At 52.9% G+C, this 27918-nt stretch overlaps 1 protein-coding gene across 2 annotated transcripts; it reads right to left on the bottom strand.

The window, feature by feature from the left end:
* On the bottom strand, window positions 1-26295 carry RANGAP1 (Ran GTPase activating protein 1). 2 transcript variants are annotated; one of them, XM_081061215.1, is made up of 16 exons: window positions 26062-26295; window positions 23497-23646; window positions 18491-18618; window positions 15544-15603; window positions 14614-14793; window positions 12683-12817; window positions 9001-9159; window positions 7827-7940; window positions 7372-7471; window positions 7202-7286; window positions 6033-6210; window positions 4959-5078; window positions 3441-3543; window positions 2163-2251; window positions 1809-1930; window positions 1-1072 (listed from the first exon to the last, which is right to left on the bottom strand). In XM_081061215.1, exons 2-16 carry the CDS (start codon window positions 23606-23608, stop codon window positions 1003-1005), a joined length of 1755 nt encoding a protein of 584 aa, XP_080917341.1. In that variant the 5' UTR covers window positions 23609-23646; window positions 26062-26295; the 3' UTR covers window positions 1-1002. The 2 variants fall into 2 exon arrangements, with proteins under 2 accessions (XP_080917341.1, XP_080917340.1); XM_081061214.1 differs by having other exon boundaries at window positions 25992-26293.
* Window positions 26296-27918: the final 1623 nt, after the last annotated feature.

Here is a 27918-nt window from a genome sequence, read left to right as displayed (position 1 = left end):
TGTTGCCACACATGACTTTATTTGTGAAGCCCCGGGCACAGCCCGGACACAAAGAGCACGAAGGGAAAAGCACAGGGCGTCACAGAGCCGGCTGCTCAGGGAGGGAGGGCCCAGGACACCTCAGCCCAGCCCCTGCTGTGTCCCCGCCGCAGGCCCTTCATGAGCGCCAGAGATGCCGCTCAGGCAGCAGTGGGCCGTGCCCCTGCCCCCAGGCTAGAGAACAGGTTAGGACCCGTCCAGGTACCCCTGGTGCTCGGCCTCCGGGCCAGTCACAGACACCTCACAGCCAGGGGAGAGCCACCCTGGGTCCAGAGCCAGCGCCATCCAGGCAAAGCCTGTTCCAGGACCCTCTGGTGTCTGCCCACTGGCTTCTCATCATGTCCACACAGCACAGGCACCAGGGTCTTGCCCTCTGCCGACCACCCCTTACCCCCCGACGGCAGTCTCTTGCTTCTCACGCCAACGGGTCAGCACAGCAGGGATGGACGGTGGGGACTGCGGTGGCTGCAGGACCAGGGCTTGGTGACAGGAAGCAGATGCAGCCGCCAAGTGGGCAGCCCCAGGCAGGGCGAGAAACGCAGCCAAGCCATAACAGAGACGGAGGGGACAGCCCATGGGCAGCTCACAGGCAGCAAGTCCCCAGGCCTCAGTGCAGCCCAAGAGGGGAAGGTGGGAAGGGGGGTGGGCAGAGCCACCAGGACCTCCAGCCCGAGGCACAGATCAGCGGAGGCCCTCAGAGTGGTGAGTTTAATGGCAGAGCAGCTCCCAGCTCGCAGCCCTTTGGCCTGAGGCCAGCACTCCTCCAGTGGGACTAGGGCCAGCCCAACAGGGAAACATTAAAATCCCAAACCCCGACAAGACGTACACACCAGCACGCTCACTATACCGACACACATACTCGGAGGACTGACGACACACGCGACAAAGACCCTCCCTGCCTCTGGCCAGAGTTCTTCATCTGAGACCCTGCCCACGTTACTGGTCCAGGCCGATGGTCTAGGTTTAGACCTTGTACAGTGTCTGCAGCAGGTTGTGGCGGGCGAAGGAGCAGGATTCCAGGGCGCCATTGGGCCTGTGGGGAGAGGGTCAGTGGGTGGGTGGGCACCTTTGGGACCTGGGGAGTTCAGGCTGCAGCAGAGGGGGTGGGGGCCATTTCCGAGGCTAGAAATGTGCCAGACTCCATGTTGCTAATTCTCACAATGACTTTTCAAGGGAAATACACATGAAGGATGGGGGGGGGGAGCGGCAAGGGAGCTTCCTTTCTCCTCTGTCCCCCTCCCAATTTCTCCCAAGGTGCTCGATTCCCTTGAAGTGTGGCTGGCTGGTCAGAGCCCTTGGAAACAACCTTGCCCCACCTTTTGGTTGGGCACATGGGGAGACAGAGGCGCGGGAGGCCCAAAGTCAGCTGGGGCTACACAGGCCTCAGCGAGGATGGGGACGAGTGTCACCACGCATCCCTGGTGGGCTCTGGGGCCTGTAGGCCCCACCACACCCCAGGATCCTCCAGGATGAGGCCAGGGTTTCCATGTCTCTGGGTACCAGTGTCCCCAGGGAAGGCCAGCGTGACCGGGCCTCTTTGGCCCCCAGAACCACTCCCAGGGACGTCGCCAAGCACAGGCCCTTGATCAGCAGTGCGACGTGGGCACTCCATGTCCTGTCTCTCACAGGGAAAGGCACAGTCCCTGAGCCTTGTGTCCTCAGGTGGGCATGGGGAAGGAGGCCTGGGGGTCTCCCACAAGCCCAAGGGACCTGCCAGAGAAGGCCTATGCGCGTGGGCCCTGGCCACGTGAGCTGACGGGCACACTCACTTGGTCACGAATGCCAGCAGCAGGGGCACAAGGGCCTTGGGGAAATAGTCCTGCTGCACCATGTGGTTCAGGGCCATCAAGGGGCCGTACAGGTTGGCAATGGCCTTGACCTTGTCTTCACTCTGGAAGGGGAACGCAGAGAGAGAAAGGTGAGCTTCGGGGTCCCTTGGGAGGCCCTAGGTCTCCACCATCCGGCCCCCGCTCAGAGAGCCCTATGGGCAAGGTCAAGGAGCCAGGCCCAGAACAGAGTGGGTGACAGGCCCCAGTAGGACTTGCAGGCGTGGCCAGAATACCCCCCACCACTGGTGCACCCCACCCCCACATTCCTAGGTCCCCCACTCCTGCCAGCCGAACCTTGAGTAGACCCATGTGGATGAGGAGTCTGGTGAGGAAGGCGTTGGGGTTGAAGGAGGCTGAGCTGAAGGCCTTTTTCATCAAAGCATCTGCAAGGCAGAAGCAGCATGGGGCAGGTGCTTCTTGCGGCAGAGGGCTAGCCACGGGTCAAAGGGCAGGCAGCGCCCCCACCGCCCAAGGCTGGGCCCTGCCTCCTGCCCTAATCAGGAGGTGAACACAGGAGGTGGGTCGTGGACACACTCATCTAAGGGGACAACTAACACCAGGGGAAGGGCTCAACCTACTGGCTGCGACACCGTGGTCCTTCCCTCTCAAGTAAAATGGGCTCGGGGACCTTGCACAGCTGGGGCGAAGACTGAGTAAGGCAGAGCAGCCCTGGAGGAGGTTTCAGCGATTTTGTGGAGGTGAGGAAAGAGGAGTGGCTGAGGGTCTGCAGAGAAGCCATGGCCACTCGCTTCTGTGTGAGGTTATTCTGAGAAACAATCCAGATAACTTGTTCCCACAAATGCCCACGGGGTTGGGATCTCAGAGTAGACCTGGAGATTCCCACCTGGCCCTCACCTGCCTACCCATCCTTGCTTCCCACCGACCCTCCTGCCTCAATGTCACCCACAGTGCACCAATCCAGGAGACATCACCCCAAGTGTCTGCAGTCCTTTCTACCCTTTTCCATGGGCTGTGCCCCTCACCTGCAGGCCCTTCCTCTCCTCTCTGCCTAGCCGAACCTAACCCACCCTCGGAGGCCGAGACATACGCTCACAAGGTACAAGGTGAAAGGTGCTATAACAGAGGTAACTGAGAGAATGAGGTGGTGAGGAGCAAAGTCATGACACATTTTGGGGGAGGCGGGCCAGAGACCCTGGGAAGTCTTAAGAAAGATACGGGGAAAGCAGCGTCCTCCATGAAGGGGACCTCCAGGTGCAGGGGACTAGTGTGCAAAGGCTTAGCTCTCATCAGCCCTCCCGATGAGGACTGCCTCTACAAGGGCCCTGGGGCTGAGACCAGCTGGTCTTCCTGCAGGGAATGTCCCCTGGCCTGAGTTCCAACTGTATACAGCTGGATGGATTTCGGAAAGGCCTCAGCTTCCCCACATGCAAAAAACAGGAGAGCACCCAGCCTGCTCTATGAAAGAACCCAAGAGAAGAACAGGTGGGAAGGGCCACAGAACAGTTCCTATGTTAGCGCTGGAACAGAGGGGCCTAATAACCAGAAATGTCACCTGAGCCCTGGAGCAGCGAAGAGGCAGGAGCCACCCAACCTCCCCCCTCCCCACATTACCTACGGCATCTTGAACTGCCGTGCTCACTGTGGCTTCGTCCTTGAACACAGAGGACACCTTCAGGAAGGCACAGACCACCTTCTCTGGGTCAGATGTATCAATCTGAGAACATAGGAGATAATGGCTGGTCACCAGGGGCCAGAGCCCTGGGCTTTGGCACAGTGGATACGTGCGTGGGCTCTGGTGCTGGCTCGAGGAGGCCCTGGCAAGACAGGGGTCTCTGACATGCAAGGACAGGTCCTGCCTCACCTACACCCTGTCCTCAGAGCCTGGCCTGTGCAGGTGTCACAGAGTGAGCAAATAAGCAATTGCTAGCCTGTGACTCAGTGGTCCCCTTCCTGTAATCCAGCCTGAGGAAATAATCCAGAATGTGCACAAACATTCCCATGCAACAAAGTTTACATCACCGACAACAGAGAAGATGGACACAAAGTACCCTATGTCCCCGAAAATAAGACCTAGCCGGATAATCAGCTCGAATGTGTTTTTTGGAGCAAAAATTAATATAAGACCCAGTATATTATATTGTATTATAATTATGTTATGTTATGTAATATTATATTATATAAGACCCAATCTTATATTATAGTAAAATAACACCGAGTCTTATATTAATTTTTGCTCCAAAAGACCCATTAGAGCTGACTGTCCGGCTAGGTCTTATTTTCGGAGAAACACGGTAAATGTCCAGAAACTGGGCTAAGTGTTCCATCATTCATTGGGATCAAGGGCAGGAGAAGAGTTTTACTGACACAGGAAAATGATGAATGGTGGTAAATGAAAAGGTGGGCCAATTTAACCTCATTTATCCCAAAAGAAAAGTACAGATAAAACATAAAAAGGAAATCAGCCAAAATGTCAAGCCAGTTCTGAGAGTGGGCCCATTTTATTTTCATGTATCACTCACCCTCCTTGAACCTCAGTTTTCTCATCTGTACAGTAAGACTAACAGGCTCTCCATTTCAGGATGCCAAAAGAATTCACTAAAACCATGTCCAAGTGCTCAGACCAGTGCCGGCAGATCGGAGGTAGCTGATAATCAGAACGGAAAGAAGGAAAGGAGGGAAGGAAGGAGGGAGGGAGGGAGGGAAGGAGGGAAAGACGGAGGGAGGGAGGGAGGGAGGGAGGGAGGGAGGGAGGGAGGGAGGGAGGAAGCCGGAACGAGGGCAGCCTCTCTGCAATACGCATGTGACCGCCAGAGGCGCCAAGAGCAGGACAGTTTTTCTAGAAGCAGCTGGTCCTACACAACGTGTAGAGGGAAGCTGGGGTGTGTGCACTGAAGAGAAAACCTCCCTAATTCCAGTCGCCTGAAGTTCGGTGCGCCTGCCCTTGCTGTAGGCCAAGCGTGTGTGCACTGGCACACTCATGTACACGTCTATATATTTAAAAAGAATACCTGGCAGCCCCTGTTCCGTTGACAGCCTCCCCCCTCCAGTCCCCTGGGCTCTGCTTGTCCCTTTGTTTGGCAGCTCCACAAGCTAGGGCAAGGACAGGTTTGCAGTCGGAAGTGCTATTACCTGTTGGGCTATCAGCACGGAACTCTTAGGCCCGAGGCGCAGCAGTTTCTCCGGAGAAGGGAAAGCCAGGAAGGTGGAGATGTCTGCGGGAGATGGCGAGGACAGCACGGGAGCTGGCTCCTGTGGGACAGGTGGCACTGTGAAGGACTGAACCTAGACCCCTCACCCAGAACTTGTGCCCTTACTCTGGCCAGTCACGGCTCAGGGTCTAGAATTCTTCCTCCCACTTGTGTGCAGTTCCCCAACGGGTGGGGGACGCCCAGACACTGGCCCTGGCTGACTCCTAGTGCACGAGCCTCTGTGGTGGGGGCAAGCCACCTCCTGGGACTCCAAGAGCCTGGCGAGACCAAGTGGGTCCTCACTATGACAGCCGATGCCCCAGCAATGACTCTAGATGCACTGGGGAACCCAGTGGGCCCACCAGGAAGTGGGGTCTAGCCCGAGTACGCATGGGCAGTGAGCACCACAGGTGCCCAGAGAAAAACTACAAACAGAAACACCAGCCATTTGTTGAAATGCTTCCAGAAAACTGGAAAAGCAGCCAAATTCAACATGAGTAGGGCGGTCTTTGTCCAACCCAAAGTTCTCCAAAAGCTTCACTTTTGGGAACCTACGAGGGAACAGGATGAATGAACAATGGACATGGCAGCCCTGACTCCACCCGCATCCTGGCCAGGTAAGGGAGGCCAAGGGCCCCAGCTGGGTCGTGGTCTCAGCCAGTTTATGGACTAGGGGCTGTCCCTACAGGTCACCATGATAATCCACTGATGGGTGGGGAAAGAATTTCAATTTATGTTTTTTCACTCTATTCTTTTATAAATACTTCTGTGTGTTTATAATACACCTGATGCAGCAGCAGTACCTGTAAGTAACCACATCCACACTGAGGTCAATGCAAAGACAGATAAAATAGCTACACTGCATGTCCTTTTTCACTCATGTGTAGGCGCGGATCAGAAACAGTCTGTGGGCACTGGGCTTACGTGGCCTGTCCCCTAACAGCCTGTGAAGGAGTCTTAGGCTTTCACGTTCAGGAGACCAGGCTGTGATCCTGGCAAACACCAGGGCACTCACCCCACTGTTAGGGTCCAGAATCTTCCTCGAGAGTGTGGGGGACTCCTCTCCTTGCCCTCGCTGCTGTGGCTCTTCCTCGTCTTCTTCGTCTTCCTCCTCCTCCTCCTCTTCCTCCTCGTCCTCGTCCCCATCCTCCTCGTCCTCGTCCTCGTCGTCGTCGTCGTCACCCTCGTCGTCACTGCGGAGCGGAGTTGGCTAAAGCACAGCCCCCTGCCCAGTGGCCCACGCCGGCGCGAGGCCTGGCTCTGTGAAGCCAGACTCCAGCTGGGCAGGGGGAACAGCTGCTCCCGGGGTCCCCAGGGGGCTTGTCACTCATTTCTCAGCACCCGGGGAAGCCCATGCTGACAATCAGATCTCATCCCTGTCCCAAAAGAGACCCCAGTCCCACTGGGGACACAGAGAAAAGGAACTGTCACAGGGGCTCAGGGCCTGGCGGGAATCCTGCCCAGGCTGAGCGCCCAGGACGGTGCCACCCATGTCCTGCTGACCATAGGAAGCTACAGTTGGGGGGATGGGAGAGGTAGGGGTTTCCCCGCCCAGCCCCCTCCCCCTGCGGAAGGCAGGTACGTTTCCTCTGGACCCTGAGCCTCTTGCGCCCATCTCCATGTCCCCAGTTCCTAGCAGCAGCACAGGCTCTAGCTCTGAGGGACACAAAGGAGGACCTCACGGTGAATGAAGCCGATCTGGAGATCAAAGGGGCAGAGGGAGACAGGTGCCATCGGAGGAGGCAGCCTGCCGCCGCCCCGCCGCCTCCGGTGGGCTGTGCAGACCCAGAAACCCCCACCGTCTGCCTCGGTCCCTTCCTTTCTAGAGTCCGTCTCTCAGACGGATTGTAAGAACAAGTGTGAGCCCACCCATCGCTACCCTGGCCTCACTGCTGCCTGCCTTACGCGTCAGCATGGGAACAAACATCGCCCCTTCAGAGCTCCCCGACTCACCGCTCTCCAGGGCTTTCTGTGTCCCTTTGCTGAACGTATGGAAAGTTGATTATTCTGGGCCCCTGCCCACTAGAATGAAGCCCCACAGGAAGCAGCCTTCGCCGCTGCCTTCTCATACCGCTGATGCCTACTGAGCACCGTGCCTGGCACCTAACAGGAGCTCAACCACCGTTTTTTGAATGAACGAAAGCATTAACAGGAACACGTGAGCCTGAATGCCCCAAGCACTACCTGAGCGACGCCAGCACGCTGGCCATGTTGAAGCCGTCCAGCATCTCCTGGAGCTGCTCACAGCCTTCTTCTCCCAGGGCATTGCCTGTTCACGGGGGAGGGGGTGGAGGGTCAGGATGGGCGCTGCGGCCCGTCCAGCAGGCCTGAGCCGAGGCCACCGCCCTACTTACCATTGAGGTCCAGTTTCTCCAGCTCGGCCTTGTCTGCCACGGCCTCGGCCACAGCCAGAGCGGCATCTCTCTTGATTTCACAGAACGACAAGTTCAGCTCCTACAAAGAGGAAGGGGTAGTGGCAGGCGGAGACGTGGGCCGGGAGACCAGAGCCCACTCGGAAGCCTCCATTTCCCCAAGGGAGGGTAAGACAGGCTCTGCCCCCCAGCTGAGCAAAATGATACCAACAATACAAACAACGTTATTCAGCCAACAACGTACCAGGTACACCCCTTGTCATATTTTAAAAATGAATAAACTGCGTTTCCGAGAGGTGAAGAGACTGGCACGTCACCAAAGTGGGAGGGTGTGGAAGGACTCAGGCCCACATGCCTTTGAAGATCAGACCTTCTGCCACCACCCCCTTTACCCTCCCCCCCTGCAGTGTGGGGGAAGCCTCGACCCCAGCGGGCACCTTCAGCTTGGGCAAGCCCCCGTGCACGGCGTCTGCAATGGCAATGGCACCCTTGGAGCGCACCAGGCAGTCCCCAAAGTTGATCACCTCCGCTTGCCGTAAGGTCTTCAGGGTCTGCAGGGAGGAAGTGAGGGCAGGGGGGGGTCAGACCGCACCTCGCCCTCAGTGAGCCCACGTCACAGCCCCTGTCAGTCACCACACCGTCCTCTTCTGTGTCCAGTCTGGCCTCCTCAGCTCTTCTCATCAGCTCCCTGTTGGCTAAACCCTTCTCCACCCTATTCCCACATTACAGCCAGAACCCTTTTCCGGAAGCACCAATCTGACTATGTCACACCCCTGCTTCAAATCCTCCATGGCTCTTGATTACTTACAGGAAAAAGTCTCAAGGACTCAGCAAGGCCACATGGTCCTGCCTGCCTCTCTTCATCTCTTCCAGCCCTCAAACATACCTTGAACCCTGGTCACGTCAAACTAGGACCAATTAAGCAAGGATCCCGCTCATCTCTGGGCCTTCCCACCTGCTGCTGACACCGCTGCCTAAAACACCCCTCCTCCCACCCTCTTTGTCCAGAGAAAAGTCCATTTGTCGTGTACAACTTGGCCACAATGTGACCTCTTCCAGGAAGCCTCCCCCTCGTGGGATTTGAACTTCCTGTGTGCTCCCCAATACTTGCACACGTCTGCTACCACCACGCAGCAGCAGGGCTAACCTTTTGGGGGACATGGAGCCCTACCAGGTTGATGGGGACCAGAAAGCCCTCCCATGCAGAGGCCCCGACAGCCAGCCAGCCACTGTGTTCCCGACCCTGCACTGTCACCAATTAGCCACTCCCTCCCTTCCTTGAACCAGGGGCTTATTGAAGGTGGAGTCTTCGATTCAACTCTGAGTGGCCTGTGACTGGCACAGGGCTGGGCAGACAGGGGCTCAATAAACAGAATCAACGAAGAAAACAAGCTGAAGTGGCCTTACGGATACTCAGCTGCCCAAGAAAGGTGCAGGCTAGCTTGTGACATATGCCCTGCTCTGGGCATGTTTACACAGCCGGACCCACAGGTACTTACCAGGAGGGCGGGAAGGAGGGCAAAGCAGCCACTGGCTGATGGGTTCCCGGCAAAGACAGCAGCCAGACCCTACCTGCCAGAGCCTGACCTGGCCCTGCTGCACCCACCTCACCTTGGCCATGGCCACGGCACCCTTCTCAGTGAAGGTGTTGTCATTCAGGTTGATGACCCGCAGCAGGGGGTTGATGGCGAAAGCCTGGGCCAGGGCAGTGACGCCGGGGTGATTGATCCCATTCTGTGGCATGTGGACCTCCTCCAGAGTCCCGATGATCTGTGAAGAGCAGCGGGGAGAGGAAGAGGGGGGCACCTGAGTGCCAGTACCATCCAGCAGGCAGGAGGGTTGCACTACACACAGACATAGGGAGGGGCTGCTGTCAGCACAGGCAGGGGCTTGTCTGTGAACATTCTGGGCACAGATCAGACCTTAAAGCGCACTTTTGGGCATGGCTGCATCTGAGCCTCTCCACAACCTCATGAGGGAGACTACCTGGGACTAGAATCTCCACAGGACAGAGAACACTAGGGATCAGAGAGGCTAAGTGACTTGCCCAAGGTCACACAGCTATGAACACGGGTTTTTTAGTCTTGTGTCCTCTGCATGGTGGGTACCCTGGACTCTGGCCCAGTAGTCAGCCATGGCTCTTCTCTGCACAGTGCAGCTCCAGTTGGCTTTTCTTTCTTGGGGTCCTCCTGCCCTATTTATACAATACGACTGGCAACCCACATACCATAGCCTTTTTTGGGGGTGAGGAGGGGGACTTCCATAACCCACCTAGCCACTTTTATCCTGACCTTTTGACACTTCTTTCTCTCTGCCTAGCATACTCCATCTTCTCATTTGTTGGTATTTTCTTGGTAGCCTGACTACTATGCATTTTACAGCTCTCACTTTGGACACCTCCTCTCCCAGGAAGGCTTCCTGGATTCTGCCCCCACCCCACCCCCAGCACAATCCAGTGCTCTTCTTTTGTGTTCCCAGAGCACCCTGTCATGGTGCTCATCATCCTGGAATATCAAAGTCACTTTCTTGTCTGGACCCCATCAGCCCCTGCGCTCTCCAGGAGAGGCCCACATCCAATCCCCACGGCTACCTGGGACTGGGCACAGGCCTAGCATAATTCTGAGCCTAACTAGGCAACTTCTGTTGTCCCTGGGTGCCCAGCAAAGCATGGTGGCTCACAAATAAACACAGGCATGACAGCATAGAAAATATAGTCTATAATATTGTAATACCTATGTATGGTGTCAGGTGGGTACTAAACTAATCAGGGGATCACTGCATAAATTATATAAATGTCTAACTGCTATGCTGTACACCTGAAACTACTATAAAATAATATTGAATGTCAACTGTAATTGAAAAAAAAGAGCACAAGATTCATGAGAATTTAAAAATACCTTAACACAGATTTCAAGTAGAGAAAAAAACAAAAACAAATAAACACAGGAAGGCCAACTGAGGCATATTAGACTAGTCAGGGCTTCTTAACATTTTCTGTGCTATGGACCCTTCAGGCCATCTGGCAAAGCCCCTGGGCTCCCTCAGGATAATGTTTCTAAATTTTAAGCTAAATTATACGGGATCACAAAGGAAATCAATCTGATTGGAAGACAGTTATCAAAGTATTTAGAACCCCCCCAAATGTGTGCTGTAGTAACATAATGTGCTTATAAAGGCACTGAAAAAAAAGACGTAGGGGCAAGAAAAGACCTAGAGGCAAGCCTACCATTACTGTCATCCTTGATGGATGAGAAACAAAGATTTCCATATACCAAGGTGCCAAAAAAATGGATACAAGTGGACACTTTGGTCAGTTGCTCAAAGCAGTAGTTCACCATAATCAGAAGTGTCTGGATGCTGATGGTAACCATGTTGAGCACCTCTTGTAATTGCAGACGTCAAACGTGACTTGTATTCATCTTTTGTTATCGGTATACATTGAGTATTACAATTTTAATAGTTTTCCTTTCTTAAAATGTGTATACTTTTTTTGGCACCTTCTGTATTTGTAGTTTAACACAAAACATCTGTGATTTCTATTAGTAACAAAATCAGAGATTTCTGAAGTCTGTATTTACAGCTGAAGGTAATACCGTGTTTCCCCGAAAAGAAGACCTAGCTGTACAATAAGCTCTAATGTGTCTTTTGGAGCAGAAATTAATATAAGACCCGGTCTTATATATTATATTATATATTATACTATACCCAGTCTTATATAATATAAATATGCAACCCGGTTCCATATAATACATCTTCAAAGAGAAGATGATCTGATCCCTGTCATTCCTGTGTCTCAGCCCTTCTTTCCTTTTGATCAGAACATGAGAGGGGAAGAGAGATAGAAATGCAGACTGGCACTCAGCCTTTCCAGAATCTGGGACTAATATAAGACCAGGTCTTATATTAATTTTTGCTCCAAAACACGCATTAGAGCTGATTGTCCGGCTAGGTCTTATTTTCCAGAAAACACGGTATTATCTTTTAACTATCTTAGTGACAATAATCACGCAATATCCCCACCCATGTTCAAAGGCTCCCTGCATTCTCTCCAGACTATTGGGATCCCACGAACCCTGGGTTATGAACCCCGTCCTAAGAGCTCCAGGGGACACCTGATGGCAACCACAACGTACCCCCCATTCCTAGTGCACTGGGGACAGCGGCTGCAGGAAGGGGTACAGAGAAGGCGTGATCTTTAACATCACGAGGTTTACAGGGATGGTAACTAGGCTCCTCTCACTCCAGAGGAGGAGGCAGGAGCTGCCCCACAATCAGGAGGCCAGTGAGCCACAGGCCCTGCTCCTGGGCTCCCCACTCTGAGGCGGTGTGAGCATCAATCAGCAGGTGGGCCGCTGTACGTGGCAGGACTGTGGGGGCTGCTGCTCTGGCCCAAATACCATTAATGCTGCTGGAATACTGTTTGCCAATGAAAACGTTTAAATTAAGAGGAGGGGGTGTGGGGACAGAGCCAGGAGAGCAGTTTCCAGGCTCTCTACCTCACGTGGAAAGGTGCTGGCTCGGGTACTAGTTGGCCATCAGCTGTAACCAGTTAGCCATTGGCCACTGATATAACTGCCGTGGCAACACTGGCAAGGGGGTTGGTTGGTTGGCAAAGAAAAGGCAGCGGATTGTGGCTAGCAAGTGGGGTTAGCAAGTGCAGATGGCGGGTTGCGAATCGGTTGATCCTACTTCCTGTGTCTCAACCAGCTGCCAGTGAGAATATGATATGACTCCTCGATCTACGGCTCCGTTGTTGTTCCTTTTTGGCCTCACCATATCCTGCATTCTTGTGCAGGGAGCAGGAGCTGAGTCCCTGCGTTACAGGGGGACAGACCCCAAAGTTCCCAGCTCCATGGGGGCAGGTGTGGTCCTCTCACAGAGCTCACCACCAGGGACCCACCAGCAGTGGCGGGGGTGGGGGGGTAGGGAGTGGAACGGAGAGTAGGGGATAAGGACACCCGAGAGCACTTCAGCACCTGAGCCACTGCTCCTGCCCACCTCTCTGTCTCAAGGGTAAGTCTGTGCCCTGCCCACTAGAGGCCAGACAACTTGACTAGCACTATTTAGGCACCACCACACCTGTTTCTGAGCTGGCAGACATCACTCACTGCCTAGGGCAGCCTCCTAATCATGAGACTTTCCAGACACACACGATAGGCATCTGCCTCACTGCAGAATGGGCCAGCAGGCTCAGAGAGGAGAAGTGGCTGGCCTAACGTCGCTCAGCTACGTTCCAGAGCTGGAATGCACACCCAGGACTATGTAATGGGCAGGATGGGCAGAAACCACTCACTCCAAAAGCTTCTGCCAAGGCAGTGGCTCCGTCGTTCTCTAGACGGTTTCTGCCAGCCACGAAGACCTTCAGGGCCAGGGGCTTGCCTTGGGCACTGGATTTCCGGTGACATTCAGTCAGAGCTGCCGCCAGGATCTGTGGGGAAAGAAGCAAGGGTCCCAGGCCTAGGCAGGATGCCCTTTTCCCAGCAGGGCAGCCACGCTGCTAAACCGGTCCTCAGCATGCCATGCCACCCACTGGTGGTGCACACAGGGACAGAGAACTGCTCAAAAGCACAATGGCCACCCCTCACGTGTGCCAAGCACCTTCCAGTTTCCAAAGGGCTTTTACTTCCATTGCTTCATGTGCGTGTCCTACCATCCTGGGGGTTTGGCCTCATGTTAGAGATGGGTGATTGAGGCCCCGCGGGAAGGGAGAGACCATCACTGAGCGGCCAAGTTCACACCAGGTCTGGGGAAGCGGCTTCACAATCAGCCTGTCACAAGCCCTCTCTCATGACTCCCATTTTCCAGCTGAAGCAACTCAGGGTCCGGGAGGAACAGAAACTTTCCTATGGTGGCTCAGCAGGTGGCTACTCTGGACCAGAACCCAAATCTTCCAATGTCTCTTCCATGCACCCCAATACCTAAGGAAAGCTGGCCAACGAGACCATGGCCCCATCATACCCATCTGATACACGCTGGTGTCCAAAGCAGGGTCTCAGCTGCTATGGGCAAAAACCTAAAACCCAGTCTGCCCTGTCCTTGGGGTGGTACCTGGAGGTAGCTTCTAAGCTTCAGTGCCCAGGACTGCTGCCCAGCAGAGGTGAGGTGATGGCTGGAAGACTGTAGCACCTTACAAGGGCGGCTCTGGCTCTCCCAGCACATCACACTCTAGGTTGGGCTGGACCGGCTTTTGGTGCTGATGCAGACCTTTTTATGTCCTCACACACACAGCTTATTACCCAATTAGACTGGGGGTCAGGGGAGGGCTAGCTGAGATGGGCATGGGAACGTACCCCTGCTCTCCCTCCCATGGGGCAGGAGGTGCCAGGCACCCTCTGCAGGGGAGGCCACTCTGGCTCCTCAGCCTGGGCTTCTGCCAGCATCACACAGGCTGCTCCTGCTGCTCTGAAGGGCCGTGTGGATGCAGGTTCAAACCGCACATTCATGCCACACGTGCTACATCATCTGGGGCCATCGACAAGACATCCAAGTCTAAGCCTAATTATCTGGAAAACTGGGACAGCGTCACCCACCTGTCAGTGGAGGTGGGAGAATTAATACATATAATTCATCTTCAAAGAGAAGATGTCCCAATCGCTGTCATTCCTGTGTCCCAGCCCTTCTCTCCTTTTGATCAGTACATGAGAGGGGAAGGCAGACAGAAATGCAGACTGGCACTCAGCATTTCCAGAATCTGGGCCTAAAGGAGCCAGAACGGAGCAAGAAGAGAATAAACGGTGGCCTCCCTCAGTGCAGGTTCTGGGAAGGAAAGTGGAGCTTTTCTACACTGAGCAGCCTGACGGACTGCCGGGAACAAAGGTGAGCTGGGTCATCTCCTGGGGCACCCTCCCCATGTGCACACGCCAGGCTTCGTGTGGTTCTGCCAGCTGTTCCAAGGGCACAGCAGGTCTAGGGACACCCAAAGCCCTGTGTTTTGCAGAACCAGCCTATCAGAGCAATTATGCAATACTGCCTCTGTGTTGCCAAGGCAACACATGAACAGGGACAGTTGCTTGGCAACCCCACCCTCAAGGATGCCATCTCCCCTCACCACTGGCCATAGGCTGCCACCTTTGAGGCTCCTCTCCTTTGAAGAGAAACAACAGGCCAACCATCCGAGATTGGGGGTGGCTGAGAGTACACACTTCAGAGGCAAGTGTATTATAGCCGGGGCTGAGCAGGGAGGAAGGCTGAGACAACGGGACGTGAGGGCAGCCGCCGACCCACCTTACCACCACCGATGCCCATGCCACAGTTGTTGAGCTTGAGTTCGTGTAAAGTGAAGCAGGCAGAGCTCTTCAGCAGGGCCTCGAAGCCTCGCACGCCGTCAGGCCCAAATGCATTGTCACTTAGGTCCAGCTCCACCAGCTGGGCCCCAGCTGTGATGAGTCCCTCCCCTAGTGAGATCTGGGCATAGAGGGAGCTCACGTCAGTGTCAGAGCCTCCTACCAAGTGCTAGTTCTGTGCCAGGTCCACTGCCCTCAGGGGGCACCCAACTGGTGGGGAACTGGCAGACACAGATCACTTCAGCATAGAGCTGTCACATTATATACCCAGGACTGGAAACCCTGGAGAGGGCTCCTAATTCTGTTGGGGCATGAGGCTTGGTGCATGTGGGGAGTTCAGGGAAGGCTTCCTGTAGGAGGAGACGTGGGAGCTAAGTCTAGATGACAATCAGCCAATCAAATATGAGGAGATTCCAGGCAGCAGTAGAAACACGAGCAGAGAGACAGAAGCATGAAGCAGCACTGTGTGTGCTGGCCGAGGTCATGAGGCAGCAGAAGCTCAAGGTGCAGGGGAAGGAAATGCCAGGACAAGACAGGTTAACTATGTAAGGAGTGACATTTACGGTGAGAGTGAAACCAAGCAGCTCAAGAACGAACCCCAGGAATCCCTGGTCTCTGCTGTCCTTTCTGTCAATAGACCTCCGTCTCTCAGGGCCCTCGAGTCCTGCTCACCCCCTGGCTCCCAGCTATCACCTGCGCTCCCACCTGCCCGTCAGCACACAGGGCAGATGCTGTGCTTGCCTGGCTTCCGTTTCAGCATCTCAGTCACCCACAGGATGTATCTTAGTGTCCAGAAAGGAGATGTGAGAAAAAGACCAGGGAACCGCCCCAGAGGGCCCCGTGCCCGGGAACAGCGGCCTCGTTCACTTACCAGGGCCGGCGGGATCTCGGACCGCAGCCTCCCCGTAAACATGTCGCTCCAGTGGCATCGCTTGAAGGAAGAACACTTAGCTGAGACCCTCAGAGGTGGCCTGCGGGCAGCACCTCATCTCATGAACTTGGACCGCAGAGCACTACAAGACTTCTTAATTTGGGATTTGTCAGTGAAAAGCTGGAGCAGCTCTGGCCAAAGCTGGTGGGACCTGAAGACCCCCAAGGGCCATGGGGGCTCAGCTGAAGTGTCAGGGAAACACCTCATCTGTCCAACCCTCTGGTTTCCTGGGAGGGAAACAGGGTTAAAAGCCCCAGGCCCCATGGCAAGGCAGTGGCAGGTCCAGGACCAAGATGGCTAAGTCCTCCTTTCTAATATCAGTTTCCCATTCGGTGTGGGCTACAGCGACATATGACATGATTTTGGGTGGTAGAGGAACAGAGAAGTAAAAATATGGGATCCAACAGTGAGGAAGTTACTCTGTTTTCAAGCTTCTTTTCAACCCTCCTGACCTCCTCCAGGTGACCTCACTTTGAGGCTGGCGGGTCTTACCCACGCCCCTACTTTTTGTTTGTCACACAAAGGTGGAGCAGGCCTCAGGCTCAAGGCCTTTAGGTGGCAATGGTAAGGGATAACACTTTCCATTTATAGAAGAGGTCATGTTTGTTTTTCAATTACTTCAAAGTGAGCTGATTTAAAGGAAGTATTAGGTAAATGTCACGAAGATGGTGGCCACATGACTGGGTCGTGTAACAAACACATTGGCCAGCACTGGCAGTCTCCATGCACACCCCCCTACCCTCCAAGTTTGCTGTGTCCTAAATAACTCTGGCACCTCCTGCCTTTTCTGGGCCAAACCTGGAAATGAGGGGACAAGGGGAGGCACCTTTCCCCTGAAAATCCAGCCCTTAAAATGGATAAACCAAATCCAACCTTAAGTTCTATGGAAGCTGGTTTTGTAGAAGGTAAAGGAAAATCACTCACACACCTGGGTCTCAGGAGACGCTCTGTACAAGTCTGCTCAGTGAGTTACATTGGCATGCAGGCCAAGACAGGGCCACCGCCTGTGCGCCAGAGCCCCTCACAACTGGCACCTCTCCTCAAAGCTTCCGAAATCAAACTATGATGGGCTGAGGGTCAACAGGGGCACCCAAGGCATAAGGCCTGGGTTCTGAACCCAACGTTACTGACCCCAGACCTGCCGCTGTCTGTCTCTAACCCCTGGTTTCCGATCTTTGAAATAGACTTTTAGGCCTCATGACCTCCGAGTGGGCAACAGACCAGTGAGGAGGCTGGGCTGATATCTGGGCTCCAATCCCGACCCACTGGGATGTATGATGGGGGAGCCCACACTTTTCTCATCTGTCACAACCTAACAGTGCACATGGCTCAACAGGGCAGATAATACCTCATCCTGAATCAGTACTGTGCCCAGAGCACAAGCGTCAAGGGCAGCTCCCACGTGTCCCTGCCCCAACCCTGGGCTCCCTCTTGCACAGAAGCAAGACTAAGATGCTGGGGTGGGGTGACCCAGAGCAGAGGGTCTGCACAGGGTGACAAGATGCACATGGCACCCCCCCTGGCCGAGCCCTCTCATGACAGGAGCCTGCATTTGGCCATCACGGCAAACTCCCCGGAAGGAAAAGCTTCATGAGGAGCCAGACTCAGCTGAGTTTAGTGCAAGGCCACGTAACGCAAATAAGTTGGTGATGCTGGAGCTGGAACCCAGGTCCCCGGATGCCAAAGCTCAGCTCCTGCAGCCTCCAGGCCCAGCCACATCTGTCCTATGCAGTCATCGGGCAAGACCAGACTCTTTTGTCGGAAAATGTCCCAGCTTCTGCTCAAAGAAAGGTCAGTCCTGGGCAGGCGAGCAGAAACAGTCACAGCCCGGGCTGTTAACCTGACTGCGATCTTCCTGAGGAAACAACCATCAAAGGAAGTGGCCTTTGATGTTTGTTTCCTCAGGAAGATCGCAGTCAGGCCCTGACCGGGCAAAAGCTGTTTCCGCTCGTGACCCGCAGCTCAGTACCCATCTGAAAGCAGCTGTGCCATGGAATGTGCAGCATGGCCCGGCCACTTAGCAGCGGTGGATCCTGGGCTATTTGCTCAGCCCCTCTGAGCCGTATTTCCACTGACATACAAAACGGAGACTCTATTACCAGGGTTGCTGTGAGGATTAAATGACAGGTGTGAAGAGTCTAGCACAAACCTAGCCTTACATAAATTGAGAGCCGTTTCCAGTCTGAAAGCAAGGCTCTTCCCTCATGACTCTTTAGAGGCTTTAATTACAGTGGGGTTCCTGGGAAGGGGGCATGCAGTGACATCTTGATGCCCCCGTTTTCTCAAAGAGCACTTTGAAGTACTGGTGTTCAGTGGAACACACTTTGGACACACTAGGAGGGGCGCCACTTGGAGCTAACCTGTAGGAAAGAACCGGCCATTCAGCTGTGTGGAATGTGGTCAGCTCGCCGCCTTCGGTTGCAGCACCTACCCAGTCCGCCAGGGGTCTGACTCCTCTATCAGGCAATCTTTGGCCTGGAGCTCCCTGCTGGGTGGGCTGAGGGTTTGTGTCCACAGGGAGGCTCTCAAGGCCTGATTCTGTGCCCTCCCCTCCTCACAGGAATCAGATCTGCAAAGCAAGCTGAAGGCTCTCCCTGTCCGGTTCTGCTCTTTGCCCCTTTGCCTTTCATGTGTGTTGCCCCATAAACCTTACACTCCTACAGAACAGCATCTCAGTGTCTGTTACTCAGGACCCGAATGGACTCGTCACGCACGAAGAGGGGCCCTGGCCAGCAGAGTGCTCTGGGGTGGACAGAGGCCAGGAGCTCTTCCTGGTGACACCCAAGCAGGCCGGGGCCCGGGAGGTCTGGACACAGCTCGGGTGCTGGCTATGGGAGCAGAAGCTTGTCCCCAACCAGTCGGGGCCTGCTCACCCTGCAGATCTCACCTTCAACTCCGATTTCTTCTCCAAGGCCTTGGCGATGACCCTGGCCGCTTCCACGCCCACCGTGTTGCCCTCCAGGCGCAGAGCCTCTAAGCCGTCAAAGTCTTCGATCTCTTTAATCACATCCTTGGCTGCTCAGGACCAAAGAACAGAACTTCAGATTTTTGGAGTCACGAGCAGTGAGGCAGGAGAGAGCCTGACCACTACCCTGTCACTCACAACTCCAACAGTGATGTGCCAGGCCCTGGCTTACCAAGGAGACGCAGACAGGCTCAATGTGCAGCAGGGGTACAGCGACAAGGGCGATTTCTCTGTAATGAGTGTTCAAACAAGGCACGTACAAAAGGTCTGGGGCCCAGGGAAAGAGCGACTGGCTGTTTAGGGTAAAGAAGGTGCTTGGGGCATCCGTGAGGAATATGCGTGGAGTGGAGCTTCCCAGGACAGGAGCGCACCAGGCCAAAGAGGGAAATGGCCCCCAAGTCAGGGGGCCAGCATGCACCACGGCACGAAGGCTTCCAAGTGTTCAGTTATTCATGTTTGGGGTGTTCATTATTGTATTGTTTTATTATGATGAAAAATTCCAAACAACCTAAATGTCCATCAACACAGGGTAGGTGGATAGGTTAATTCACTAGGGTACAGTTACACGAATGTCATCATGAATGGTGACAGGGGTGTCTGACTTAGAAAATATTTGTGTTATAGTGGTAAGTGAAAAACGAGGTTTTTCCAATGGTATTTGGCCTGATGACACTTTTAAAATGTTCTACTTATTCTATCTCTCTCTCTCTCTCTCTCTCTCTCTCTCTCTCTATATATATATATATATATATATATATATATATATATATATCACACACACACACACACACACACAAAATAAAGTCCAGAAGGATAGAAACCAAATATTAAAGCAGTTATCTCTAGGTGATGGGCTTATGGATGATTCTGTGTTTTTCCATCACCTGCAGTAAAATGTCCTCAATATATCAGCTTATAAAACAGCTTTAAAAAGAATTTGTGTATTGGGCGGCCGGATGGCTCAGTTGGTCAGAGCATCATGCTCTGAACAACAAGGTTGCTGGTTCAATTCCCGCATGGGATGGTGGGCTGTGCCCCCTGCAACTAAGAATGAAAACGGCGACTTGACTTGGAGCTGAGCTGCGCCCTCCACAACTAGATTGAAGGACAACAACTTGGAGTTGATGGGCCCTGGAGAAACACGCTGTCCCCCAATATTCCCCAATAAAAGTTAAAACAAAAAAAGTATCTGTAATAAAATCAATTATTACAAAAAAAAAAAAAAAAGGAACTCAGATACTTTTAGGAAAACAAAAAGTCTAGAAAATGTACCAAAATTAGCAGTAGTTACATCCCTGGGCTGTGTGATAATGAAGCTATAGGGCTGATGTTTTTCCCCTTCTTTCAGTGTTCCTGTATTCTATAATGAGCATGTATTAACTTTATAATCTGAACAGAACACACCAGTTACTTGAAACGGAACAAAATCTAGTCTGGCTGGCACAAGAAGGGGTGGGGTGGGGTGACATGGTAGGAAAAAACAGAAATATATATGGGAGATAAAAGTTTGAACTTGACCTTCTGGGTTACAAAGTCTACAGAGGGTCTAGAGGAAAACGGTACCTTACAGCCTGTAAGGGGCTCCCTGAGCTGTCCGAGCTGGGGGCCTCTGCGCACGCCTGCCTGCCTGCCTGCCTCCCTCTCCCCTGCACCTCAGCAATACTTCCTCAGAAGCCCTTGCTAACCTCCCAGCCACTTTACCACTGTCTAAATGATTACTCCATCATTATACGGTGACTTCGTCAATACTGTCTTCCTCACTGGGTCATGAGCTCCATGAGCAAAGGGACTGGCTCTGCCTCCCTCACTACCACATACAGACAAGCATTTAACACACATTTTACACACATGAACTCATACACCCCTCACCACATCTAATAAGGTGGTTACTGCTACATCTGTTTTATAATTGAGGACATTAAGACACAGAAAAGGTAAGTAAATGCCTACCAAGGTCACACAGCTAGAAAGTGGTGATCAGCATTCATTTTTCCATTTCTCATTTCATGAGACGGAAGGCTGGACAGGTATGAGCCTCCCATTTTCTAGAAGGGAAGGCTGAGGTTTCAAGGAATAAAGCAACTCTGCCCAGGAGTTCAGGGGAAATGGCAGCGCTGGGCTTCAGACTGGTTTTCCAAAACTGCACCTATGTGCTCTTCGCCATACCCTTGCTTCTGCACACAACCATGGACTTCATGCAGCCCCCAAGCAGAGAAGTTCCTTAATCCCTCCCCTACTCTCCTGAGTGATTACTCTGGAGCTGGCACCTAGGGCAATGGCTGGAATGACCTTTCAGCCTTTTAGAAGACCTGCTCCAAAAGGAAGCCCCCTTTAATAGCCAAGGACTGGCAAGGTCAACAAGGAAAGAGGAGAGCTACTCAAGGGCATGTTTATGTACTCCTTAAAAGCAATGTGAGGGCTGGCCCGGTGGCTCACGTTGTTGGAGCGCAGTGCTCTGAGGTCGCTGGTTCGATTCCCATATGGGCCAGTGAGCCCTCTACAGCTAAGATTGTGAACAATGGCTCTCCTTGGAGCTGGGCTGCCGTGAGCTGCTGGAGGTCGGCGTGAGCTGTCGTGGGCTGTCGTGGGCTGCTGTGTGGCGCGGTGGGCTGCCATGTGCTACCAGGAGTGGCTGGTGGCCAATGTGAGTGGCCGGCAGCCAGCGTGAGCGGCCAGCAGCCGGCGAGAGCTGCTGTGAGTGGCCGACTGACAGCCTCAGCCAGGGAGCTGTGTCCTACACAACTAGACTGAGAAACAACAGCTTGAACTGGAGTGGGAAGGGGGTCTGGGCGGAAGAAGGGGAGGAAAAAAAAGTCAATGTGACAAGAGATGTCAGGGCCCCAAGGGAAGACAACTTATGTTGTATAAGTGATCTAAGTACAGAAACACACAGGTACTGTGCTTTCCACAAGTTCAGCCCTGGGCAGAGTCTCAAGCACTGACCTACCCTGGAAGGAAATGCACCAAAATGGGAAGAGTGGGGACAACAGAGGGTGGGGGTCTCAATGAGTTTCCTCTCTCTTGGTTTTCAATCCAAATGGAGTTTAACCAACTGTCATGAGGCTGAGTGGCAGGGATTTCTCTTTTTAGCTTCTGCCACCTCACAAAGTAACAAGTTCCAGGTGTTTATCACTCTGCCATGTAAAGCAGAATGGCCTTTCTTTGTCCTTAAATGATTTCCTGGGGAGAAAAGGAAATCACCAGCTTCATGGCCTCGCACTGGCTCTTGCCTACCCCGCCCGCGCTGGCTCACTCCCAGCCAAGATGGAGTCCCTTTCTGGGCCCATGATGAGGCCATTGTGGCCTCAGCATAGCATTCAAGGGCCTCTGTCCTGGGCCCCCAATGGGATTCTGACTTTTCTTCCAAGCCTACCTTGTGGGTCTCAGCTCCTGTGTCTACCTCACGTGGTTCCCTGCCTGCTGTGCCCTTTCCCCTTCAAATCTTCCTTCAAGGACAGTTCGAATACTACCTCATGCAGAGACTTTCTGGGCCCTCCTCAGCTAAAAAGTGATCCTTTTCCCCTGCCTTCTGGTCATGTTTTTCAGTGTCTACCTCCTATTAGTTATTTGGGTACCTCATTCCCATTCCAGGTTAGGAGCTCCTCAGAGGCTGGGGCTATAAGCAGGGCATCCCCGTGACCTTATAAATGCGAGGCCACATGTACAGCCTGGGCTGCTGAAGTGGTTATCTGCATGGATTTTAAGGCCAGACAAACTTGAGTTCTAAGACCAGCTGCATTACTTACAGCTGTGCCCTTAGGTAAGTCCTATCACTTCCCTGAGCCTCAATGTTCCAATATGCAAAATGGGAATGAAACCTACCTCAAGGGCTTTTGGAGGATAAACTGAAATACTATTTGAATGGCACTTAAGACTGCCTGACACAGTGTTCAATGAATAGCATTTAATAGCAAATTCATGTTCACTGCACCAAGCTGAATGTCTACTGAGAAGCACAGGGACAGGGATGCAGCCAGACCTCTGTGAAAACCCTGGCTCTGCTACTTACCAGGTGTATGACCTTGGGTTAAGTCTCACAAGTCCTTTTTCCTTATTTATAAAATGGCAACATTTCTACCTTCCTCTCTCAGGGATGATGCAAGGATCAAAAGTAATAAAAGCACAAGGAGGAACTCGGTAAATTTTAAGGCCCTGCAGAGATGTTAGGAATGTGCATCACCACACTGCCAGCAACCCAAGGACTAGAGCAATCTCTGACCAGCAGAGGGGAGCAAGCCTGGCTGTACACCACGACAACCAGGCACGTCCAGACCAGTTTCCCTGGCTGGGCTGGGACATCGAGAGGCCTATATAATATAGACATAGGTGCCTTCACTTCTAGACACCAGGGGATTCAGGGTTGGTGGGTGCCAGCCACGCCTTGGCCAGGGAGAGAGAGAAACGGTCTGCGTCCTGATTCCTAGTTCTCTCCAGTCTTGGCGCCCGGACACAGACAGGAACACCCAGCCTCTCCAGGGGGCATTAAACTGCATGGACCAGACCTCCCGAGAGGGTCTGGATTGTGGTTTTAATGTAGCTCCATAAGGGCCTCAGCTCTGGGGAAGGTGAGAGGTATTCTCAGACCAGCTAGGGATGGTGGGGATGGATCTGAAGAAGTCAGCGACTATATCATGGAACTGCCACTAACTGCGGTCCCTCCAAGAGATAAAGGGGTCCTTCCCACCTGTCAGCCAGAATAGTCACGGCAAGAATGCCCACTGCAAACATGAAGACCAGCAAGGAAGCCTGTGTGTGCTCAGGGCAAATAACCTTTGAGCCTCACAGTCAGATGGGCCCAATGCTACTGCACAGAGCTGCAGGGACAAGTTATGTAATTACATAGCTAAACGAGCCTGACACCCAGTAAAAGTAAGTGCTCATGTGCACACTCCCTTTCCTCCCTTGGGCCAGCCCGCACAGGAACTCACCATCTTCTGCCGTGTTGAGTTTGAGGCTCTTGCCCTTGAAACTCAGCTGTCCCCCGGCCACCTGGGTTTTGGCTAGCGTCTCTGCCAACTTGGCGATGTCTTCAGAGGCCATGCTGGACACGTTGGGGGGCTCCCCTGGAAATCTGCAAACTGAGGAAGCCAAAGTTTCATTAAGGGAGAGGAGTCCCCTGGGGTCTTCTGGTTGGGGAGGGCAGGGTAGAACATCAGCTGTTTCAGGGGCCTAAGCCTTCCTCCCCTGCTTTGGAAATCCCAAGAGCTAAACTACTGAGAGAAATGAAAACAGCATTAGGGAAGGAACAGCTCTAGCAAGGTGGAAGAGGTAATGAGAAAGCAGAAAAACCGTATTTCACCTCCAAAGAGTTACCATCTCACAAGTCCTCTGCCCAACTGTCCCAGCTGGGCCACCTAGCAAAGCCACGTAAGTTGCCCAATTCCTGGGCCCCCAGTGAATGGCAGTTGAGTCCCAGACCCAGCTGCAAAGAGTCTGTCCCAAGCACACACCTGCCTGATCATCTTGGCTGCTCTCTGTTTGAGGGTCCCATTCCTCAAACAGAACACAGATGGCTATGGGATCCAGGTCGTCCATCCCAGAGAATGCCCCACTACCCACGCTGGCATGACTCTCAGGGTGGGGTACAGGGGTCAGCCCACTGCACATCTGGTTTCACCTTGACTAGGAGACAAGGCAGCCCATGGGGGTTGGGCCTCAGGGGTTCCTAGGAGACCAGAGGTTTCTACAACACCACAGTCACCATCACAATACACCAAGGGCAGAGATGCTGGAAAAAGGAGCTTCCAGCCTAGAGCTCAGCAGACTGGCCCAAAGGACCACATTTCCCCAAAGAGGAAATGTCTGATAATTAGAGGAGACGAAGGAAGACTGATATGGAGGATAGAACAAGGAGATGCCCACGAAGACTCCTTCTATCCAGAACTTCCTCCCCCAGGCTTCTCATACTCAAGACACAGTTGTGATAGCACCCCATTCCCAGGCTGCCTCTGGGCCCAGATAGCCAGTTTCCCACCTGTTTCTTATCTTAACCCTCATCACCCTGGTCTGTCTGTATGTCTTTATCAATAAGCATGAATTATGCTGGGTAAGGAGATGTCCACTCATTCATTCAACATTTATTGAGTACTACTGTGTGCGGGGCATTGTTCCAAGTACCAGGAGTATAGCAGTGAATGAAACAAAAACCCTGCCCTCTTGAAACATATGTTCTAAACAAGATATTTAGTATCTTAAATAGGATACTCAGTGTCTGGTACATACTCAGTGTCTGGTACGAAAAACAAACAGGGAAGGAACCCAGTAAGGAATTTTTTTTTTGGGGGGGGTGCAATGTGTAGAGGAGGATTATTAGGAAAGAAACAAAACCTCGAAGGCTATCAGGGATTGGACCATGCAGATACCTGGGGAAGAGCATTCTTGCAAATGCAACATGGGTTCTTGTGGGGGAGAGGAACTTCACGGAGGCCAGTGGGGCTGGAGCAGAGAGAGAAAGGGAGGTAAGAGAGGAGCAAAGAAAATCAACCAGAAGCCCAAGTCACAAAGGCCGTTTAAGAACTGGCTTTTATTTGAGTGACAAGGAGAGCCACGGGAAGGTTTGGAGTAGAGGAGACAGGTGATCTGACGTGTTTTGAAAAGATCACTCTATCTGCTGCTTTGGGCCTGGTAGTTAGGTGCTCTAATGATGGGATGAAACTGGGTAAAAACTAGCCTGAAACCCCACCACGTCTTGCAGTTCTGGGAGGGGACAATTTGAGGCTAGAAAAATGGTGGTGGGGTCTCCAGATGGAATAGGAACCCAACTTATCAGCTGGAGGAAAGCCCATCCTTCAAGTCTATCATACACACACGATCCGCTTTAAAGACTAAGAAACCGAAGCACAGAGAGGTGAATTCGTTTGTCCCAAGTCTGCAAAGGGGCAGCGACAGAGCACAACCATGGTCGGTACACAAACAGTCCTCTCCCTCCTGCGCAGGGGCGTCACACTTTCTGAGGTGCACGTCCACCGCGTCTGCGCAGCGCTAGCGGCGACCCCGGCCAGTTCCCGGGGCTGCGGCGCCAGCTCAGGCCCTCGGCGGTGTGGGCCTACTGGGAGGCGGCGGCGAGGGAGCGACGCGCGAGTGCGGGCGGCAAATGACAGGCGGTATCGCGGGAGCCGCACCCGGATCCCCGGCAGACGCGCACCGCCCCCAGGTGACACCGACGCTACCAGGAGACGCCACTGCCGGCAGCGGCGGGCTGGGCGGCCCGGGCAAGCCAGACGCCCTCTCTGTCTGTTTCCCCACTCGTGAAAGGGGCCAGCACCCCCACTTCCACCCCCTCCCGGCTCCTGGCCGCCACAGGCGCAGGGGAGAAGGCGCTCAGGGGCGTCACACCTTCCTCGCCGAGTTCCAGGGCCACACCGCCCTCCCCCGCCCTCATCCCAGGCAGGTGATCGGGAAAGGAAAGGGACCGCGACCCTACCGTAAACAGACGCCGCCGCGGCGTGGGGCCACCCGAGCGCGCGCGTCCGCCCGGCGGGGTGGGGACTCACTTAGGATCCGGGTCAGGTCAGGTCGGGGTCGTTGCCTCCGAGTCCTGCGGTCCCGGTGCCCAGCCCGCCTGTCAGCTCCCCACCGCGGTTCTCGCTACTCGCTTCTCCGACACCACCTGCTCTCCGCACGGTGGCGGATGATGGCGGAGGAGGAGGATTTTGAAAGCCGGCAGTTTCTTCCCTCGGATTTGATTTGTTCGAGGCCCAGGCGGCTTCTCCTGCCCCCTCGCGCGTGGCCTCTCGGGTATGGTAGTGCAGTTCTTCCGCACGGGACGCCGCGGAGCGCGACCGTGAACTACCAGTCCCATAATGCACCGCGCCCAGAGAGGCTCCGCCGGCTCCCTCTTCTCCCTCCCTTTTCGGCTTCTGGCTCTTTCTCCCGGAGACCACAGGGAGGCGTTTAGCCCGGAGCGGCCAGGGAGACTACAATTCCCTTCATGCCTTGCGACCCACCGCCCCAGCCCTCCCGGAAAGGTGCACATTCACACGTAACTTTATTGACAAAGACTGTTACTGCCGACGACAACACTGCTGGAGGTCTCCAGCAAGAAATAGTATCCATTTCCTGAAAGGAAAGCCTCGCCTTTTTTGTCCTATGAAATTGAAATCACGTTCCAAGCCTTCTACATAAATAGCCACAAATTACTTGATAATTAAAAGAGAAAATAGTAACCCTTTAATAGAGAAACTCTGCTACACCACCTTAACCCAAGTGGTCCACGTTAGCATCAACAACAGGACAAACTGACATCCATCCTGACAGCTCACCTCCCGTTGTGATGCACTGAGAAGGACACAGCATCACCATCCAGTCAGCAATGCATGGAATTAATCTAATCATGAAGAAAAAAATCAAACAAATCCAAACTGAGGAACATGCTACAGAATAACTGGTCTGTACTTTTCCAAAAAACGTCTGTGTCATGAAAGACAAAAGCTGAAGAACTGAAAAGACCCAACAACTAAATGCAATACATGGTCCTGGATTAGGTCCTGGAGTGGGGGGAATTATTATAAAGGGACATGTGAGACAATTAGCAAAACTTGACTGTGTATTAGATAATAATATTGTATCAACATTAAATTTATTGATTTTTTTATTACTGTACTGGGTTATGTAAAGACTGCCTTTGTTCTTGGGAAATATACTTGTATGCTGAAATTATTAGGGCCCATGATGTCTGCAACTTACTCTCAAATGGTTCAAATAAATATGTATACAGGTTTCCCTTTCTATCCAAAAGTACAGTGTTCCTCAGGGTGGCTGGTTAGCTCAGTTGATTAAAGCATGGTGCTAATAACACCAAGGTTGTCGGGGAAAGAAAAAAAAAGTACAGCTTTCCTATAAACCTTCCATAAGCCTCAATGGCCTAAAGCGAAGATGCAATTATCATTAATTTACATGGGAAAAAAATTTGAGTGTTCCCAAGCCCCCAAAATAACCTACCAAATCATACCAAATAACACATAAATCTGAAATAACACTAACATACTAAAGCAGGAATGAGACAATACACAGCCTAAATAAAGTAGAAATAATGTATGTACAGTGCAGTTTCACTTACCAGAGTATACTGTTATATTCACATAAAACCTACACAGATCCTGTATACTTGAATCATCTGGACGCTACTTACAATAGCTAATACAATGTAAATGCTATGTATATAGTTGTTATACTGTATTGTTTATGCAACAATGACAAGAAAAAAGTCTATCTGTGCAGTATGGATACAATGATTGTACGCCTAACTACATAGTACATGTCAGCAACAATGTAACATTTTTTTTCAAATATTTTCCATATGTGGTTCCTTGAGTATGTCTTTTGTAAAAGTTAGTGGCATAGGTGAACTT

Source organism: Rhinolophus hipposideros (genome assembly GCF_964194185.1).
Source record: "Rhinolophus hipposideros genome assembly, chromosome: 9".
Classification (NCBI taxonomy): Eukaryota; Metazoa; Chordata; class Mammalia; order Chiroptera; family Rhinolophidae; genus Rhinolophus; species Rhinolophus hipposideros.
Note: the sequence above shows the minus strand (reverse complement) of the source record. Positions and strands in the feature narration are given on the sequence as shown.